We start from the raw sequence: 20047 nt of genomic DNA, 5'->3' as shown, positions 1-20047 counted from the left end.
AGGTATCATTTCTGTGAGAAGTGTTTCACAGAGATCCAGGGGGAGAATGTTACCCTGGGTGACGACCCTTCACAGCCCCAGACGTAAGTACTATCCTGTCATTTTTCTCGGGGTTGACTCTTGTATTTTTCCTCTTGCCCATGACTAAAAGGGAAGCACCTCCGCCATGCTGGTGCATTTTTTCATACTCAACTACGCCCACATTCATACTCTGGAATGCAGCTCTTTAGCTGGACACCAGGGCCACCTCCACATTCTCCCCTTCTTTGAAGACCGTGATGCTGTAGCCCCCACTGCAGCTCTCCGGTCTCTCTCGACCTTGCTCTGTCTCTTCTTTTAAAATACTTGCCTTTTCCTAGTGGTGGTCCTCCTCCATTTGGAGAAATTGTAAATTTTCAGTTACACCTCAGAAACCAGTTCACCCTTCTGACAGACCTGGCAGTAGCGAGAAATGAATCTTGCATACATAACCCATCTTCAGCATTCATATCATCTTCCACTGAAACCTCTGTCCTAGAATGCAGACTGTGAGACCCCAGAGAGGAAACATGTCTCCTTCCTTGCTGGAGCGGTGGCTCTTGCTTATGTGCTCTGGCATGCACAGGCATGAGTTGGTTCATTCATTCCTTCACTGAGTTTGCCTCTGAGTGGTCACATAGTCGGAATGTGGCCAGAAAGAGCAAATCCACTAATTGAATGGTCACCTCCTTTATGTGCTTGAGATACCAAAAACCTGCCAGCCACCGTATCTACCCAGGACTGCCAGCATTTTGTGGTTCTCTCTTTTCTCCTGACTCTGCCGTGATTCCTGCCCTGCTGGGAAGTCTGCTCGTGGGACTGTCCCTACAGGCAGGAGGGCTTCCCACCAGAGCAGCTTCCAGCAGTCTAGGATGCGGACTCTGCACTTCACGTTTACTGTATCCAAACACAGAACAAACTGTAGCCATTCATGAGACACATAAACAGAAATGCCTGAAATTCTACATAATTTATTTTTATGTCCCTTTTAATCTTCATTCTTTGGTCCAATTATGTGATTGATAATTGGGTTATACAGTTCCACGAATCAAATAATTCATATATACGCTGATCATAACAAAAGGACAGACAGTATAGAAACCAGGTCCTCGGTCCTTTAAGAATAAATAAAATATCCCCTAGTAGATGCTGATCTTGTGTCAGCTAATTCTATTGTAATTAGAAGAATTGAATATGCCAATTATCCATCAGATCCAGGAGCCATTCACCATACAGATTTGATTGAAAATTTATAGTTTTGGATCTCAGAGTAAGTGCTGGTGGTAGTTGGTAGGAAATACCCCAAGGCAGATAGAGAAAAACAGATGGTAGTGCTTTCTGTGGAGATAAATTTTATATATTCATGCCATCATTACATCTACTTGAGATTTTGGCTGACCATTTTTTACTTTTTATTTGAAAAAATAGTTACAAAATAATATCCCACAGGCCCTGTAGTTTAGACTCAGCAGATAAATTTTGTTAATTAACATTTCTCTTTTTTCTTTTCTTTTCTTTTTTTTTTTTAAACAAGGACAATTTCAAAGGATCAGTTTGAAAAGAAGAAAAATGATACCTTAGATCCTGAACCGTGAGTAGATAGCGATTTCTTTCTGACTCTTGGATTTTAGTTTCCGATCAGGAAAAATCCCTCCTCGTGACTGGCCTGCAGAAGACACTGTTGGAACATTGGAAATACGTTGCCCTGGGTGGGATTTTTTTGTATGAAGTTATTTCAGATACGGATTCTTTTTTAAAACTCCCAACAAAACATGTACGTCCCTGTAGCATGCTCTCCAGTTACTGAATTTCAACAGTGATAAGATTAGATGGATGTTCTCGTTCTGTCAGAACCTCTCTGATAAGCTGGTCATAAGGCATAAGTTGTGGTAGTTAAAAGAGTGGCTGAATAAATAGGTTTTGATGTCCACGCATGTTGGCAACTAAGAGTCCCAGTGAGGTGACAGGGCCCAGGTGAGGCAGGGTGGGGGCTGCTACAGAGGGTGAGCGGAGCGGTGTACCCCTGCTGTCTGGTGCTTACATGAATAAAGCCTCGCATTTACCAGTCAGCTTGACACTTCCCACCTTTGTAGCTGGCTCCGAGCAGATGCTTCCTGCGCGTAGGCTTAAGAGCAAGTGTTTCTGACACTGGAAGCATTGTTCTCTGTTATTTGAGGCAGTTTGGGCCTATGCGGTCACCAGTGCAAGCACTGGTCTTGAAAATGTGTAGTCATGTCAGAAATACTGGCCTGTAAAATCCGCCTCTATCATAGCGGTTTTTGAAAGTAAAGTTTGATTTCTGGTTGTCAAGGAGATTGGGAGAAGCAAAGGATAGGCATTTGTACAGAGAAATGGAGGAAGTCTGCTTTCTCATAGAAAGTATCATACCGATGTGACTTGATCTTGGAGTTGTGAGTTCGAGCCCCACGTTGGGCATAGAGCTTAACCTTAGAAGAAAAGGGAAAGTAAAATGTGGCTGAATCAATTGGCAGAAGCATTAACCCCACAATACAGGCAGTGATTCAGAGGATGAGGTGTGAATGCGGTACGCAGGCTACTACAGACGACCCCCTTGCGTGCTTCCATGTGCGTTAGACACACTCTCTTTGTCTTCCAGTTTTGTTGATTGCAAGGAGTGTGGCCGGAAGATGCATCAGATTTGTGTTCTGCACTATGACATCATCTGGCCTTCAGGGTGAGTAGTTTCCTGGTGATTTCCTGTGATCCTGGGGAAGGGAAAGCCTCTCTGCCGGGACTGGAGAGAGGGGTGTGCTGCTGGGCATTGGCTGTTGCCTGTCAATGAGGGCTCAGCAAGGGCTAGGGTGGGGGCGGGGGACAGCCGGTTCTCAGTTTTTTTACATCCTATGTATTGGCCTGCTTTAGGGATTGTAGACTCAAAGCTGCCTGCCTCTTCACTTGCGAATAGTGATGCCAACGAAGCACTTCCCAGCTGCATGTCGCTGGTTTGGCAGCATAGACTATTTCATACACTCTGATCACACTCATTCTTTTTTTGCAGCTTTGTGTGTGACAACTGTTTGAAGAAAACTGGCAGAACTCGGAAAGAAAACAAGTTCAGTGCTAAGAGTAAGTTGTGGGAGGGCTTCTGTCTCCCCGTCTGAGTGTGAGGGGCTTGTCCCCCTTCCCGGTCTTCCTGCAGCTCCTCTCCGTGTGTGGCTTGGGGCTCCCTTGTCTGAGGCCCTGTACTGTGAGTTCGTTTTCCATACTTCATACTTGTCGGTCTTACCCCTCCATGGAAACACTGGACATGCTCTTTACATGAAGACTAGCTTCATGGTCAGTTCATGTTTTAAATGAAAGTTTAGAAAGGTCAGATATAACGTTAAACTTTGTAAATTCTGAGAGAAAATTTGTCAGCAGATCTTTTTCAAGTGGCTCAGAAATAAGACCCCTCCGTCCCCCAACACACACACGCACCCCACTCTGACATCCTGTCGCGACCAGCATGCTCAGCCCTGGGTGCATGTGGGGCGGCCGCTGCTCCACCGGCCGGCGTGGCCCTCAGCCTGCTGGAGTCGGCCGCCACCGGCCGGGACTGGCAGAGCCCTGTCTGCACGAGGACTTGTGAGCATTGCTGCTGCATTTAGGGCGGCTCCTGGTGTCTCTTCACAGTAGAGACAGCCTGTTGCTATGCCAAGTACCTCTTCCTGGGTAGTCTTCACTCAGTGATAGCATTCTTTTCAAAAGTGTACAATATGAGATTTTCGTCAACTTGGTTCTCGAGGGCTAGGGGCCACCTTCCACAGCATGGTGTCCCTGAGCTGGCCTTTGCGGAGTTCAGTGACCCTGAGTGAGAATGCCACCTGCGGTGGAGACTTTACAGCTTGCTTGTCTAGCGCTCCCTGCAGCTGTCACCCTCCCCAGCAGGGCAGGGTGTCCCCAGCAGGAGCCAGGCCATCTGAGGATCAGGGAGTAGGAGCGAGATGGGATGGAGAGAGAGATCCCACACCAGGGGGAGGAGAAGAGGGGGAGCAAGCAAGGAAGAAGCCACTCTGTGGGCCTCCAAGTCATTGCTAATTCAGGGTTAGACTGTTGTTACCAAAATCCACAGTTACCCTATAACTTAAGCTCACTCTTGTAAAATCTTTTGAAATACGGATGAACTCACAAACCATTGTAATACTTCTCTTCAGATCAGGGTTTCTCAACCTGAGCCACCATGGACATTCAGGCCCAGATAATTCTCTGTTTTGGGGGCTGTCCTGCGCTTTGTAGGATATTTAAGAGCATCTCTGGCTGCTACCCGCTAAGTGCTAGTAACATGAACCCCCCCCCCCCTGAGTGGTCACCTTCAGAAATGTCTCCGAACATTGGCAGATGTTCCCCTAGGAGAGCAGAGTTGCTTCCAGTGAGAACCCCTGCTTTAGAGGGTCCATTCAGGGTGAGATCACTAAAGCAGTCAGCAAGCTAGAAACACTTTCTTGGGCCAGAGCCTCGTGCCCAGAACACAATTGCCAGGAGAGCTGGGCCCAGGTCGAAGAGCAGTTGCAGCTGGTAGCGGATGGGGGCAGAAGAACCCAAGAGCGGGCCTGTGACGAGAGCCTTTAGGGTTAAAGATGGACAACACTCATTGACAGAAGAGAACCTTCAAAGTCTGGCTACCCGGCGTCATTTGGTGTGGACATATGGGCACAGCCTTTGCGAGGGTCTGTAGGCCCCAAAGGACGGGCTGCTTCATTTGCATTGGCACCAACCCCGTACTGCTGATGAGTGGGTGAAGCACAGTCAACAACTGACCGTCCCCCACTCGCTCCACCCTCCCCCCCGACAGCCTGCACTGTGCCCAGCCCAGCCGGGTGGAGGGAGAAGGAGAACCACCAGAGGTGCCTCCGAGTCAGTCCCTGTGTTGGGTTGTGAGAAGCCTCCCTGGAGATGGGACAGCCCTGATGTCGGAGAGCAGAAGGCCGAAGGATTTGATCACTGGGAGAGGAAGGGGGACTGCAATCTAGAGTGTTCGTTTCCAGACTCCGTGATTGCACTTGTGCGCGCGTGTCCCACAACGTGTGTGTGCGTGAAGGCATGTGTAAGGACGGCCCCCGCAGCGTGAGGAGGAGCTCTGGGACGTGAGAGTGAGGCAGAGCTGTGTGTGTCGGACACAAGGGGCGTGATTCTCCCCGAAATTGTTCTGCGGGGTCGCCTCCGCACAAGCCCTTCCTCTTTGCCACAGGAGCAGCTGCTCTTCTGGGGGGTCCTCAGCACCTTCACAGCGCTCGGTTTCGTGCCTGTAACAAGATTGTCATATATGGTCTTGTTTAAAGCTTTTTTTTTTTAGTACAGGTAGTTCAGGTTATCTGAAGAAAAAAGTAAAGACAATTTTAAAGGTTTACTCTCCCGTTTGCTATTTGAAAACCACAGTATGTAGGGTCCTGTGTTGAAAAGGGAAGGGGAGTGAGGAGAGCCAGACTTGCTCAGCAGTGGCATGAGGGGGCCCACGGGGGTGAGAATGGGAGGGTCTCCTCTAGGGGCTGCTGGGGTAGATGTGCTGGCTCCCAGGCCCCTCTGCACCCGACTCTGTTTCTCGGGGAGGCTGTCGCAGCCACGGCGCTCAGCAGAGCGTCCATGGCTGTGTGGAGGGCATGCCTTCGTCCAGGTGTGAAATCCACTTTTCCCCTCAGTTTTGTAGCTTTTCAAGTTTTTATTTTTCTGTGGGGTTTTTATTTCATCTTCGTGTCGTGTTTTCTTTTTAAATCACTTGTATGCAGGTATAACTTAGATACCAAAAAAGCTCCACCATTGTTATATTAATTGTAGAAAAATGGAATTTAGAAAGTCAGTCTAAATTTTCTAGATACTTCTTGGCTTCAGTAAGGAATCTTAGGAAATCCCAAATAGCTTTTTAAAAAGATTTCTCATCCATGTAGTAAATAGTTAAAAATCAGTAAATATAAAGAAGAAAATGTCTTTCAAATCCCATACCTGTAAATAACCATTGTTAACTTTCTGCAGCTTTTCCTTCTAGTTTTTTCCCCTCCTGCGAAGAATTTTTAGGCTGTGACCAGTGTTTTATCTGGGGGTAGCTTGCTGGAAAAGTCCTGTCACAGTGGCCACACCTGGGGCATCCCCAGGAGAGGGAAGGTGTGGAGGGGGTTCAGGGCTGAACTGGGTTCTGATGCTGTGTGAGCTCCTGCCTGGGATGAACTCGGCAAGGCTGCATTCTGGACTCCTCTGAGCTGGGCAGAAAGGGGAGAGCAGCCCTGCCCTCCAGGAAAAGCAGAGTTTCTCAAACACTGTGGATTCTGGCTTCGGGCACAGCTCTGACACCGAGCAGCCACGTGGGGGCGCCCGGGGCCAGATCACGGCCTCATCCTGGCCAGGGCAGGGGAGGCAGGAGATGGGCTCAGCATGGCCCCTGTGTCTGCTCCTTCCCCTTTACCCCACAGCCTTCGGTCAGCCTTCATGGCTCTTCTGCCCTTGCAGCTAAAAAAAGGTGGAAATGTGTGGGCGTTTAAATGACAGCATTTGTCAGTGTGTGGAGCACCTGAGATTACAGAGTCCACCTTTTCCTTACATGCTTACCTTGTAGGACAGACTAGGTCCCTTCTGGATTTGGAAAACATTAATCCTTAGAAAATCAATCAGACTGCACTAGGGGCACCGGTGTGGCTCAGCGTTTGCCTTCAGCTCAGGTCATGACCCTGGAGTCCTGGGATCGAGCCCCACATCGGGCTCCCTGCTCAGTGGGGAGTCTGCTTCTCCCTTTCTCTGTTCCCCCTGCTTGTGTGTGCTCTCTCTCTGTCTCAAATAAATAAAGTCTTTAAAAAGAAAAAATCAGGCCACTCTTAAGGGTGGGTCCTATGGCCTCAGCCACCTTCTCCATAGCCCATCCGAAGCCCCCTCACCTGTTTGCTCTGGACTTTGCAGGACTACAGACCACACGATTGGGCAACCACTTGGAAGACCGAGTCAACAAGTTTTTGCGGCGACAGAATCATCCTGAAGCCGGGGAGGTCTTTGTCCGTGTGGTGGCCAGCTCAGACAAGACTGTGGAGGTCAAGCCCGGGATGAAGTCACGGTTTGTGTGCACACGTTGTGCTGTTTTGTAAAGCGCTCTTTGAGGGATCCTGTACCTGGTTAACCAAAGCCCTGCTTTCTGGCACAGCTTTAGAGTTTGTATAATTCAGGGCGCCTTGCTGGCTCAGTCAGTAGCACATGTGACTCTTGATCTTGGGGTTATGAATTCGAGCCCTACATTGGGTGTAGAGAGTGCTAAAAAAAAAAATAAGCTTAGAGTTTGTATAATTTAAAGGTTTTTCAGCGTGTGTCGTACAGTCAACTCTTTTCTCAGTATTCCATATTCATAAGGGGAGATAAAATTCCTGGCTGAGCAAGACTATGTCACGAAGAATAGGGTCACAGCCCCGAGCTGCCCAAGGCCGGGCTGGTAGGCAGAGCTCTGGGCCAGCAGTCAGCAAAGGCGAGCAGACCTTCAGCTCCTCTGCACTGCACGGGCTTAGAGCAGCAGATCCCATTTATAAAGTGCCTTGTAAAACAATGATGTATGCACACCTCAGGCTCTGACTTTAATTTCAGGTTTGTGGATTCTGGGGAAATGTCAGAATCTTTCCCGTATCGAACCAAAGCGCTCTTTGCTTTTGAGGAAATTGACGGAGTGGATGTGTGCTTCTTTGGGATGCACGTGCAAGAATATGGCTCTGATTGCCCCCCTCCAAATACAAGGTAGTCCTTCTCCTCCCCCTCTTGGGTACATATCAGTGGGCCCGCGATGTCGCAGCAGACTGAGAACCTAAGTGTCTTGTTGGAGAACCTGTGTGCTCCAGACCTGGGTTTAAATCAGATAAGCCACGCCTAACAAACCAAACTAGTTAGTTGAGTTTTCCACTAAGCCAGTGAGAAATGAAGGGTTTTGATGACTGTTTAAAGTGTGTTTTGTGTAGTGAGTACTCGTGGGTTCCAGTCCTGGTCTTGCTGTTGTCCCTGTCTTACCTGGGGCAGGTAAACCTACAGAGAGGGGGGTGGGGATCACTCCATGGGCCCACGTGTTGTAAAAACCAAGTACCTCTGCCAAGAGTTATTTCACATTCAGTCAAGAATCCAGGTGAGAGGGAATTGGAAGAGGCTTTGTGTTAGTTTGCCCTGGCCTTCCCATGGCTCTCCGTCGTGGGCGATCCATCGCTCTTGCCCCAGGGATGGAATTGTTTATTCATGGGCAGTGGCCCTTGGTGATAGGAGTTTCCTTACGTCTTATCTGCACGGCCAGTGTAAATGCTATGAAAACAGAATTTATTTCTGGAGCCTCTTTTGGATGTTGGTGTTTGGTTTCAAGTTTGGGGGATACCAGTTAATTTCTTCCCACCCACCCCCCAGGCGTGTGTACATATCTTATCTGGACAGTATTCATTTCTTCCGGCCCCGATGCCTCCGGACAGCTGTTTACCATGAGATCCTTATTGGATATTTAGAATATGTGAAGAAATTGGGGTGAGTTTAATTCAGATTATTCAGAACTAATAAAAATTTTATTTTTAATTTTCACTGTGTGTTTTGCGAAATAACCAGAGTATTTTTTAAAGCCGTATGTGTTTCTATTCTAACGTCCTCAGATTGATTCAGAGTTCTCCCTAGCCCCCCTCCCGGGCACTTCCTTGGGCCACGCAGATCTGGGCTCCCCAGCACAGCGCACATGCTTTCCCTGTCTTCTGTGCTTTTCTCACTCTTTTTCCTATTCTAGTCTCCTTTTTTTTCTTTTTAACGTTTTTGAGGAATATTTTATGTATCATAAAATCTGCCTATGTCAAGTGTACACTCCAGTGATTTTTAGTAACTTCACTGAGCGGCGCGGCCTGGCTGTCAATCCATTTCCAAGCGTTGTCCTCCCCCCAGTAGTGGGACCGCCACACCCATTTGTTGTTTATCCTTGTTCTACCGCTGCGCCCAGCAACCATTGATCTGCTTTCTCTATATATAAATTTGCGTTTTCTGGACCTTTCATATGAGTGGGATCCTACAGGATACTGGTCTTTTGCATCTGCTTTTCTCTGTTTCGGCATTCTAGATCTGTCGCATCCCTTCCCAAATTTGAAAAAGTTAGAAGTATTTGACTGACAGGTGTCTAACAGAGTGACAGATTATTTTGACTTTGGCCCTTTAGAGATAGTCAGCTCCTCTCCATTGCACAGGAAGAGATAGTTAGGAAATGGAGCACATCCCTGGGCATAAGCCGTTCCCCGTGCCTCAGAGCCACGTCTTCTGGGCTCTGTTCCATGCCGACAGGATTCCCTGGAAGCCTTGACCCCTGCCCGGCATGCACACCCTGAGAAGGAGTGTCTGAGGGCTGATTTCCAGGTGTGCTCTCGCATGCAGAGATTTGGCCTCGCCCACCCATGCACCCCTCTCCCCCCTCCCCCACACTGGTTTGGAACTTCTCTGAGCCTGTTATATTTGGCTGCAAGCATCATGGAAATTTCTTTGTTTTCTCTTTTCTAGTTATTTCTGTCCTTGCTTTGGTTCCTGCTCCTCAGCTGTTACTCCTTGAAGGCAGGGAGGCTTTCACTTAGTACTGTGGTCTGAATTTGTCTGTGTGTCCTGCAGGTATGTAACAGGACACATCTGGGCCTGCCCCCCGAGTGAAGGAGACGACTATATCTTCCATTGCCACCCCCCTGATCAGAAAATCCCCAAACCAAAGCGCCTACAGGAGTGGTACAAGAAGATGCTGGACAAGGCGTTTGCGGAGCGGATCATTCACGACTACAAGGTACCTGGGGCTGAAGCAGGGCCTGGCGGCTCATGCATGTCAAAGCTCTGTTCACCTATGAGGAGTAGAAAGCAAAAAGAAGGAGAGCGTAGAGAAAAGGCATAGAAGCACTTTACATGTAGTTGCCGTGCCCCATCCTCACCCAGCGGCACAGCCCCTGGGCCCCTCCCCGGAGCGCCACTGACTTCCCTGTTTGCTGTGCTTCCTTCACTCCCCAGGACATTTTCAAACAAGCAACTGAAGACAGGCTCACCAGCGCCAAGGAGCTGCCCTATTTTGAGGGTGATTTCTGGCCTAATGTGCTGGAAGAGAGCATTAAGGAGTTGGAGCAAGAAGAAGAGGAGAGGAAGAAGGAGGAGAGCACGGCAGCTAGCGAGACAACAGAGGTAAGGAAATGTGGCGGGCCCGGCCTCGCGCCAAGGACAGTGGACGCACGCCTTCTTTGTCGGTGGGTTTGCTTTTACACGTGCCTGCCCCTTGTCACCAGCCACCGCAGGTCAGGGCTGGAGCTCGAAGGGCGAGCTGAGACACGGTGCTGGAGACACGAGGTCACCTGGGAGAAGGCAGATGGGAGGTGCTGGGTCTAGCATCTGTGAACAGGGCAGGCGGGGTGGAGGCTTAGAAAGACGAGAGTGGGGGACATCCTGCCCAGCATCCCAGAGCAGACAGAGCCCTGTGCTCGCAGTCAGCAGCCAGGCCACTGACTACAGACCTTTCCTGAGAAGGAGAACCTCGGGCGTCAGGCCTCTCCCTTTCACTTCGTCATGAGCCAGCCCACCCCATCAGACAGCCCTCCATCTGGTGTTGCCTTCGGGCACTCACCTGCTTACCAAATCCCGCCTCACATGGGCTCTGTGCTCAGCAGTGCAGTGGTGAACTGTAGAAGACTCCATCCCTGCCCTCCCAGGGTGCGCGTTTTAGTGGGGAAAACAATGCATCCAAACGCAGCGGTAGGAGCTGTAAGGAAAGGGAGCACCGAGATTGGCTGGGTCGGCACCCAGCCAATAGGTGGGGAGGTGGCAGAGGCTGACCTGCTGAGAAGGAACCCACACGGTGGGGAGCTGCCGGTGGGAGGAGGAGATGTGTGAGGGCTCACGTTGGGAGCAAGTGTGTATGTGTTTGGGATGTCCAAGAAAGAGAGGATGGGGGTTTCCGTTAGGTTCATAGCTTTAGAAGCAGCGGGGAGTGTATGATGTGTTTTGAGAGTAGCAGCCCCAGAACATGGCGCGGACTGTTGTGGTGTGTGAGGGAAATCCTGGATCGGAGCTGCCTGCTGGGTCTGGGGCCCGAGCATCTGAGTCAGTGCTGCCGCCTCTACTCAAAGGAGGAGGCTAGGGAAGCATGTTTGGGAAAGAAGTCCTTCAGGAACTGGCTGCTGAGATGCCTGTTAATGCCAAGGGGCTGTGCAAGACGGGCCCTCAGAACTAGGGTCTGCTGCGGGGGTCCTTTTGCTGGGGCATCCCTGGAGGCAGGATCTGTCATCCGACCAAAGATAACAATACTCCCGAATGTCAGGGGTTTTAGGGCTCAAGAAACCACTCCTCTGGGGTCTTTGGGAGGCCACCAGAGATCCTGTTTGGGTGGGCCGAATTTGAGTAGAAACCAGGGAGTTCTGGCACGAGAGAGTGCAGAGCTGAGCTGTGAGCCCAGGTCCCTCTCCGTGTCCGCCACTGCCTGCACCTTGGATGAGAGGTGGCCTGAGTCAGAACATGCATCTGGGGCTCCAGGGCAGGGGGGGGTCACAGCAGGGAGAAGAGGGTCTGCGGCCTCTGAGGCAGGACACAGGCTCCAGCTTGGTGTCCTGTCCGAGGAGGACCTGCTTATCTCTGGCCTGGTGGCGGCTCATTACCAGCTTTTGCAGTGTCGGGGACTTCCCCGTGGTATCCAGTCCACAGAGGCAGCGGGCAGGCCCCACCCTGTGGACAACCCAGGATCCCATGGCGGGCAGTGGCCTCAGTTGTGGACGGCATGTGGGCCAGACTGCTGCTTTACCATTGGCAGTGTCCTTCCCTGGGGGAGGTGGGGAAGGGATAGGCTCAGTGTCACGTGTGTGACCCCAGCTCCAGGGGGAGAACCACCCGCGGGAGCCACGCATAGGTACAATTCCAAGAAGAAAAATTGGAATGCTGCTGCTCAGGGTGGCCAAAAAAAAATTTTTTTTTTAATTTGGCTATATTTTCTGAACTTTGTGCAGTGAATCTATTTCTTTTATAACTTTTTGAAAGCTTAGTTTTTAGAACGGTTTCAAGGCTTACTGAAAACTCGAGCGGTGAGCGGAGCTCCCTGTACTGCACGGTCCCCCTGCGGCTGCCTGGCAGTTGTGCAGCCCGCGCCAGCGCGCTGCTCTTCACCGGGGCCCTCTTCTGCCCCAGGCCCCAGACAGGAGTTGTCAGTGCCTCTCGGCACCCAGAGTATCTGTCCTTCTCTCTCCTCTTCTTGAGAACAAAGTTCTTTGGACCAGACCTGGGGCCTAAATGACGGAGGGCCTGAGTTCTTTCCAGACCTGGGGGGCAGGACTCCTCACACCTCAGCTCACTGGAGAGCTCAGGGTGGGGGTTTCAGGCCCACACGGCACCTTCTCCTGGCACTGTTCCCCCGTCTCGTGCACAGTGGATGTTTGGAACCGTGTGCAACGGAGCATCTGGCACATGGCATGGAGTGGTATGGAGCAAGGAAAAATAGCTTGGACCCCCTGCCTTGTTAGAGTCCATCCTGGGTGTATTCTCCCCCAGTGTCACCACTGCCATGTGGCCAGTGTGGCCCCTGTGTCACCACTGCACCCCTGGCCCTGCTCCTGTCCTCCTCACCTCTGCCTCCATGACGCCTTCCGAAGGCAGCCGTGGAGCCTCCTGGGGCACCCATCTCCCTGGCCGTGGGGGCTGGGTGCCCCAGCCAAGTGCCAGGCACGGAGGAGGGGAGGCTGGGCTCGAGCAGCAGCTTCGCGTGTTGTTTCAGGGCAGCCAGGGCGACAGCAAGAATGCCAAGAAGAAGAACAACAAGAAAACCAACAAGAATAAAAGCAGCATCAGTCGAGCCAACAAGAAGAAGCCCAGCATGCCCAATGTGTCCAATGACTTGTCCCAGAAGCTCTACGCCACGATGGAGAAGCACAAAGAGGTAGAGACCGGGGCCCCTCCTGGTCTGTGGGATCAAGGAGAGGGATTGCTGAGAAGCCGGGGCCCATGGGCCTTGTGGAGAGGGCCCTGGGCACTGGAAGGCCAAGTTACCTCGCTCTCCATGGAGGCTAATGCTATCCTCTCCTGCAGGTCTTCTTTGTGATCCACCTGCATGCTGGGCCTGTCATCAACACGCTGCCCCCCATCGTTGACCCCGACCCCCTGCTCAGCTGTGACCTCATGGATGGGCGGGACGCCTTCCTCACACTTGCCAGAGATAAGCACTGGGAGTTCTCTTCCTTGCGCCGGTCCAAGTGGTCCACACTGTGCATGCTGGTGGAGCTGCACACCCAGGGCCAGGACCGCTTCGTCTATACCTGCAACGAGTGCAAGCACCATGTGGAGACGCGCTGGCACTGCACCGTGTGCGAGGTAGGCCCCACTTCCCTCCCTCCCCGGTCACTCCCCTGCCCTCGCCACCGTCGGCGTGGTCAGCATTTCAGATTGAACGGTGAGATAGTCGGCATTTTCTAGGGGCACCAAATGACCAAATGAAAAAGGCTCATCTACCCCCTGGTCCTCTCTGGGAGTTGTTGGTCATGAGGTTGGTGTTTCCTTGTTCACAAAGAAGAGAATCCGTGCTCTGTGCCCGCTCCAGGCTCAACAGCAGATGTTCAGGGTAGGAAGGAAGGAGCCTTTCTCCCTTCATGGAGCATGTATGGTCCCAACCCTGCTGAGCATAACAGAGGGTGTTAGTGTGTGTCCGGGCTACACTTGGCCCCTGGCAGGAGGGGCTGGTCTCCCCAGGAGGCAGAGGAGTGGGCAGGCCTCCTAGGGGAGGCAGTGTTTGTGCTGATTTTTTCAGGAAGACGTGATTACAGAGCACTTTTATTTTATTCCTTGTTTGCTAACACCAGCCGTGTGTCAGGAACATCCATGGGCCCTCTGGTGCCAGAGTAGGAGCCAAAAGAGGCACCGGCTATGCTTCGGCCCCGCCGGGATTCTGACTGGTTTCCCCTGTTCATACCTCCAGTTGTATGTAGCCTTGCACGGGTTGAGCTGCTGAGAAGGCGCTGTCCTGGGGGACCCGTGGTTGCACACGCTGTGTGAAGGGGTGTGGTCCGTCCCTTCCTCAGATGGGTCCCTCTGTCCCCCCACCCCACCCTCGCCTTGCCAGCGTCTGCATTCCAAACGGTTCCCAGAATCACATGCCCGTAGGAGCAGCTCTGTGATCTTGGGCAGAGGGGGCGGATGGATCCTCTGTAATGCCTTTGTCTTCATTTCCCAGTTTTTCCTGCCTCCTTCTGTTCTCTGGTCACTGCCCATTGTTGGGATCTTCATGTCCTTTTGGAAAAAGGGTGTGTCTCGGTCATACGGTTTCCTTCTCCAGACCTGGCATTTGGTAGTCTCTCTGTCTGCAGATAAAAGCAACTTTTAAGAAACCTGTGAGCGTGCGTTTTGTCGCTGGGGTTTGAGCCCAAGGCCTGTCTTATGGTGAAGGCCTCTCAGTCCCGCAGGCTCTCTGGGCCACCCTGCAGAGCTCGGAGGGCACACCAGGGCACCCAGCAGCAGCCCCAGGGAGTGGGGGCTGGTTTCTAGAAACCCAGGTGCGTAGCACTTGGGTGAGCTCGGGAGGAACTGCCAGGCTTCCCAGGCCAGGTATGGGAGCAGGGCCTCAGTGGTGTGGGTGCCCTTCCCCAAGGGCCAAGGAAGGAAGGAAAGGGGACCAGATGTGAGCCAACGCACCCAGGAGCCTCTGAGACCATTGGTGGGGGGGTTGTGAGGCTGCCGGGGTAGACACGGGCAGACATCTGGTCCCGTGGGGCCTCGTGCTGACCGCGGCGCATGCCCTGTGCTTATCTGCAGGACTACGACCTTTGCATCAACTGCTACAACACCAAGAGCCACGCCCACAAGATGGTGAAGTGGGGGCTGGGCCTGGACGACGAGGGCAGTAGCCAGGGCGAGCCACAGTCCAAGAGCCCCCAGGAGTCGCGGCGCCTGAGCATCCAGCGCTGCATCCAGTCCCTGGTGCACGCCTGCCAGTGCCGCAACGCCAACTGCTCGCTGCCATCCTGCCAGAAGATGAAGCGGGTGGTGCAGCACACCAAGGGCTGCAAGCGCAAGACCAATGGGGGCTGCCCAGTGTGCAAGCAGCTCATCGCCCTCTGTTGCTACCACGCCAAACACTGCCAAGAAAACAAATGCCCGGTGCCCTTCTGCCTCAACATCAAACACAAGCTCCGCCAGCAGCAGATCCAGCACCGCCTGCAGCAGGCTCAGCTCATGCGCCGGCGGATGGCCACCATGAACACCCGCAATGTGCCTCAGCAGAGTCTGCCTTCCCCTACCTCAGCTCCGCCCGGGACCCCCACACAGCAGCCCAGCACGCCCCAGACACCGCAGCCCCCGGCCCAACCCCAGCCCTCACCCGTGAGCATGTCACCAGCTGGCTTTCCCAGTGTGGCCCGGACTCAGCCCCCTACGACGGTGTCCACCGGGAAGCCCGCCAACCAGGTGCCAGCCCCGCCGCCCCCCGCACAGCCCCCACCAGCTGCGGTGGAAGCGGCCCGGCAGATTGAGCGGGAGGCCCAGCAGCAGCAGCACCTGTACCGGGTGAACATCAACAATGGCATGCCCCCGGGGCGCACAGGCATGGTTACCCCAGTGAGCCAGATGGCCCCCGTGGGCCTGAACGTGCCCCGGCCCAGCCAGGTCAGTGGGCCTGTCATGCCCAACCTGCCACCTGGGCAGTGGCAGCAGGCGCCTCTCCCCCAACAGCAGCCGATGCCAGGCATGCCCCGGCCTGTGCTGTCCATGCAGGCCCAGCCAGCCGTGGCCGGCCCGCGGATGTCCGGCGTGCAGCCACCCCGGAGCATCTCGCCCGGCGCCCTGCAGGACCTGCTGCGGACCCTGAAGTCACCCAGCTCCCCACAGCAGCAGCAGCAGGTGCTGAACATCCTCAAGTCCAACCCGCAGCTGATGGCGGCCTTCATCAAGCAGCGCACAGCCAAGTATGTGGCCAGTCAGCCTGGCCTGCAGCCCCAGCCCGGCCTGCAGCCCCAGCCCGGCCTCCAGGCCCAGCCCGGCCTGCACCAGCAGCCCGGCCTGCAGAACCTGAACGCCATGCAAGCCGGCGGGCCCCGGCCCGGCGTGCCTCCGCAGCAGCAGGCGATGGGAGGCCTGAACCCCCAGGGCCAGGCCCTGAACATCATGAACCCGGGCCACAGCCCCGGCATGGCGAGCATGAACCCGCAGTACCGGGAGATGCTCCGCCGGCAGCTGCTCCAGCAGCAGCAGCAGCAGCAGGGCAGTGCAGGCATGGCCGGGGGCATGGCCGGGCACGGCCAGTTCCAGCAGCCCCAGGGACCCGGAGGCTACCCCCCAGCCATGCAGCAGCAGCGGATGCAGCAGCACCTCCCCATCCAGGGCGGCTCCATGGGCCAGATGGCGGCTCAGATGGGACAGCTCGGCCAGATGGGGCAGCCAGGGCTGGGCGCAGACAGCACCCCCAACATCCAGCAGGCCCTGCAGCAGCGGATTCTGCAGCAGCAGCAGATGAAGCAGCAGATTGGCTCCCCGGGCCAGCCGAACCCCATGAGCCCCCAGCAGCACATGCTCTCAGGACAGCCGCAGGCCTCGCACCTCCCCGGCCAGCAGATGGCCACGTCCCTCAGTAGCCAGGTGCGGTCTCCGGCCCCTGTCCAGTCTCCGCGGCCCCAGTCCCAGCCTCCACATTCCAGCCCGTCGCCACGGATACAGCCCCAGCCTTCTCCACACCACGTCTCGCCCCAGACTGGTTCCCCCCACCCAGGACTCGCAGTCACCATGGCCAGCTCCATAGATCAGGGACACTTGGGGAACCCCGAACAGAGTGCAATGCTCCCGCAGCTGAACACCCCCAACAGGAGTGCGTTGTCCAGTGAGCTGTCCCTGGTCGGCGACACCACAGGAGATACCCTAGAAAAGTTTGTGGAGGGTTTGTAGCATTGTGAGAGCATCGCCTTTTTTTCCCCCCTTTCATGTTCTTGGACCTTTTGTACTGAAATCCAGGCATCTAGGCTCTTTTTATTCCTAGACGGAACTGCTACTTCCAAGCCATGGAAGGGTAGATTGCTGTTTAAAGAAACAATACAAAGAATATATTTTTTTGTTAAAAACCAGTTGATTTAAATATCTGGTCTCTCTCTCTCTTTCCTTTTGTTTTTGTTTTTTGTTTTTGTTTTTTTGTTTTGGGGGGAGGGGGGTTTTGTTTGGATTCTTTTTGTCGTCATTACTGGTGACTCATGCCTTTTTTTAACGGGAAAAACAAGTTCATTATATTCATATTTTTTATTTGTATTTTCAAGACTTTAAACATTTATGTTTAAAAGTGAGAAGAAAAATAATATTCAGAAACTGATTCTTGAAATAATGCAAGCTTATAATGTATCCCGATAACTTTCTGACGTTGCGGGAAGATTTTTTTCTATAGTGAACTCTGTGGGCGTTCTCCAAGTATTACCCCTGGACGATAGGAATTGGCTCCTGCGTGCACACACGTACACACCCACACACACATCTATCTATACATACTGGCCTAAGCCAAACTTTTGTCTTGCAGATGTAGAAATTGTTGCTTTGTTTCTCTGATAAAACTGGTTTTAGACAAAAAATAGGGATGATCACTCTCTTAGACCATGCTAATGTTAATAGAGAAGAAGCATTCTTTTCTTTCTTCTATGTGAAACTTGAAATGAGGAAAAGCAATTCTAGTGTAAATCATGCAAGCGCTATAATTACTATAAATAAGAAAATTCAAGAAGATTCAATCACTGTATAGAATGGTAAAGTACCAACTCATTTCTTATATCATATTGTTAAATAAACTGTGTGCAACAGACAAAAAGGGTGGTCCTTCTTGAATTCATGTACATGGTATTAACACTTAGTGTTCGGGGTTTTTTGTTATGAAAATGCTGTTTTCAACATTGTATTTGGACTATGCATGTGTTTTTCCCCCATTGTATATAAAGTACCGCTTAAAATTGATATAAATTACTGAAGTTTTTAACATGTATTCTGTTCTTTAAGATCCCTGTAAGAATGTTTAAGGTTTTTATTTATTTATATATATTTTTGGAGTCTGTTCTTTGTAAGACATGATTCTGGTGGATTGCTCACAGAGGAGAGGCAGGGACCACGGTCCTGGTGGCCATGTGGGTGGCAGGCAGGCTCAGCCAAGGCCTTGGGTGGTTCCCTTTCCAGGAAGCGAGGTGGCCAAGCTCATTGATGGTCTCATATATTCAGTGCTCCACGGGGAACTTCACCCACCGAGTTAGGGCTTCAGGTGGGTCAGAAGCAGCACTTTGTCTCCTGTCCTCCCTTAAGCCTCAAGAAACCAGAGTAGGGATGGTTCCTGCGGTTGTTGTCAACAGTACCTACCCTCCCCTTTCCTATATGTAAATCCCAGAATTGGTGCAAAATCTGCTCCAGGGACTGGAGGTGGTTCCTGCTTCCCCCTAAATCCTGTGCTCTGTACGGGAGGATGCTACACGCAGCATGTCCTGCTGTGACCTCCAATGCTGGGCTGGGCAGCTAAGTGCTCTGGCCTTTGCTCTCCACCCTCTAGAAACAGGGCCTGTGAGGGCAGCACTGTGGTGAAAGAGCCCTCCAGCTTTGAGGGACGGGCACTTGGCCACATGGTCCCACACACACCACCCACCACCACCCCGCCTGCCCCCCCCAGGTCCACAGTCAGGTGCCCTTACCAAGAGGGTGACACTCAAGTCCCTGGATGCTGTAAACATCACGTCGGAGCGGAGGAATGCCTCCGGGGAGCATGGATGTGTGCCCTCTAGACTGCAACATCCCTTCCCCACCAAGCACAAGGGACTTGAGTCCTGCCTCTTGTGTCCCTGGTCCCCCAACCTGGGCGGGGGCGGTTGTGGTGGCAAATTTAGAATTCATGGCCCAAATAGCTTCCCTTTGGGCCCTGTATTCACAGAGATCATTTCAAAATACTTGATTTGGGAATCTAAACTTGAGGAAACTTTGAAAAAAATTAATTCTAGCACAGAGCTTTAAATCTTGAGTTTTAACGTAGATTATGCCAGATAATAAGACCATCTAGCATTGCCAACCAACTGCCACCTCCACCACATCCCCAAAAGGGAAAGCAGGGCCATGGCCCTCCAGTGGCTATCTAGCCATCCTTGCTCTGCTTACTTCTTGAATCTGGGACCCTCTTCCGAATCACCCTCTCCACTGATGTTAAACCTTGAGCCCCTGTTCAGACCGAAGGGGTTGAGCCATCTGGAGCCCTGGAGGAGCGGCTCCAGGCCCATGTTACACATTGTGCAGCGCAGCCTTTTAATGGGGCCAGTGGGGGGCCTCTTTTTCAGGTTGTCCTGGGATCCGAAACTCTGTGTACAGATCTCATCTTTTTGGAGTCCATGTCCCGTGTAATCCGCCAAGGGATGCGGCCGAGGGTGTGGTCGGTGGATGCTAACCCCGCACTTGGCGTAAGGAGATTTCTGTAAGACAGCTGGAAAACCCCGGCGCTGTGTCTCATGCTGTATACTTAAGAGGAGAAGAAAAAAGTCCTATATTTGTGATCAAAAAGAGGAAACTTGAAATGTGCTGGTGTTTATAATAAAAGCTGGTAAAACTGCTTGGATTCAAAGATGGTCCCAGTTGGCTAACGACCCTTAGAATTCGCTTAGCAGCTAGTCTTCGTGAGATCAAAGGGTCTCGGTTGAGTGTGCCTAGTACGTGTGTTTGATGATGTTCCTGAGAATTTAGCATGTTGAAAACGAGTAGGATGCAATCTCTGGAAAACGAGGTGGAGTGTCTTCGGCTTATAAGATCGCAGACTGAAGACATAACTTTCTCCCTTTTTTTTTTTTTTTTTTTTTACTGCTACGAAATGGAACCGAAGATTCCGTTTAAGCCGAAACGTGCTTCTAGCACTGCACAGGAGAGTAAGCTGCTCTGAAAAAGGAAAGTCTTTTCATGAAGGAGCTGAGTACAGATTGGTCGCCATCGCACCTTCGGGACACATGTCACCCAAGGACTGTGCTGGGAAGTCGGTGCTCCAGCCAGGCCACCTTAGCAAGTAGGGGTGCAGGAGCACGTAGGGATGGGGGCTGGAGAAACCAGATTGCACCTTCCCGGGATGTCTCATGTTCGTGCTACT

At 52.3% G+C, this 20047-nt stretch overlaps 1 protein-coding gene across 2 annotated transcripts in view; it reads left to right on the top strand.

Moving 5' to 3' along the window:
• Positions 1–19525, top strand: part of CREBBP (CREB binding lysine acetyltransferase) — a 122686-nt gene extending 103161 nt beyond the window's left edge. For both annotated transcript variants that reach the window (XM_028117533.2, XM_028117532.2), the window contains exons 20-31: positions 3–83; positions 1553–1609; positions 2636–2713; positions 3038–3105; positions 6901–7051; positions 7570–7716; positions 8365–8478; positions 9589–9754; positions 9973–10140; positions 12710–12871; positions 13021–13302; positions 14737–19525. In XM_028117533.2, the coding sequence (XP_027973334.1) occupies positions 3–83; positions 1553–1609; positions 2636–2713; positions 3038–3105; positions 6901–7051; positions 7570–7716; positions 8365–8478; positions 9589–9754; positions 9973–10140; positions 12710–12871; positions 13021–13302; positions 14737–16857 (3595 nt within the window). In that variant the 3' untranslated portion in view covers positions 16858–19525. The remainder of the gene's footprint in view (positions 1–2; positions 84–1552; positions 1610–2635; positions 2714–3037; positions 3106–6900; positions 7052–7569; positions 7717–8364; positions 8479–9588; positions 9755–9972; positions 10141–12709; positions 12872–13020; positions 13303–14736) is intronic.
• The last annotated feature ends 522 nt before the right edge of the window (positions 19526–20047 follow it).

This window comes from Eumetopias jubatus, unplaced genomic scaffold (genome assembly GCF_037043125.1).
Source record: "Eumetopias jubatus isolate StellerSeaLion01/CBP00866 unplaced genomic scaffold, mEumJub1_p1.0 scaffold_12, whole genome shotgun sequence".
NCBI lineage: Eukaryota > Metazoa > Chordata > Mammalia > Carnivora > Otariidae > Eumetopias > Eumetopias jubatus.
Note: the sequence above shows the minus strand (reverse complement) of the source record. Positions and strands in the feature narration are given on the sequence as shown.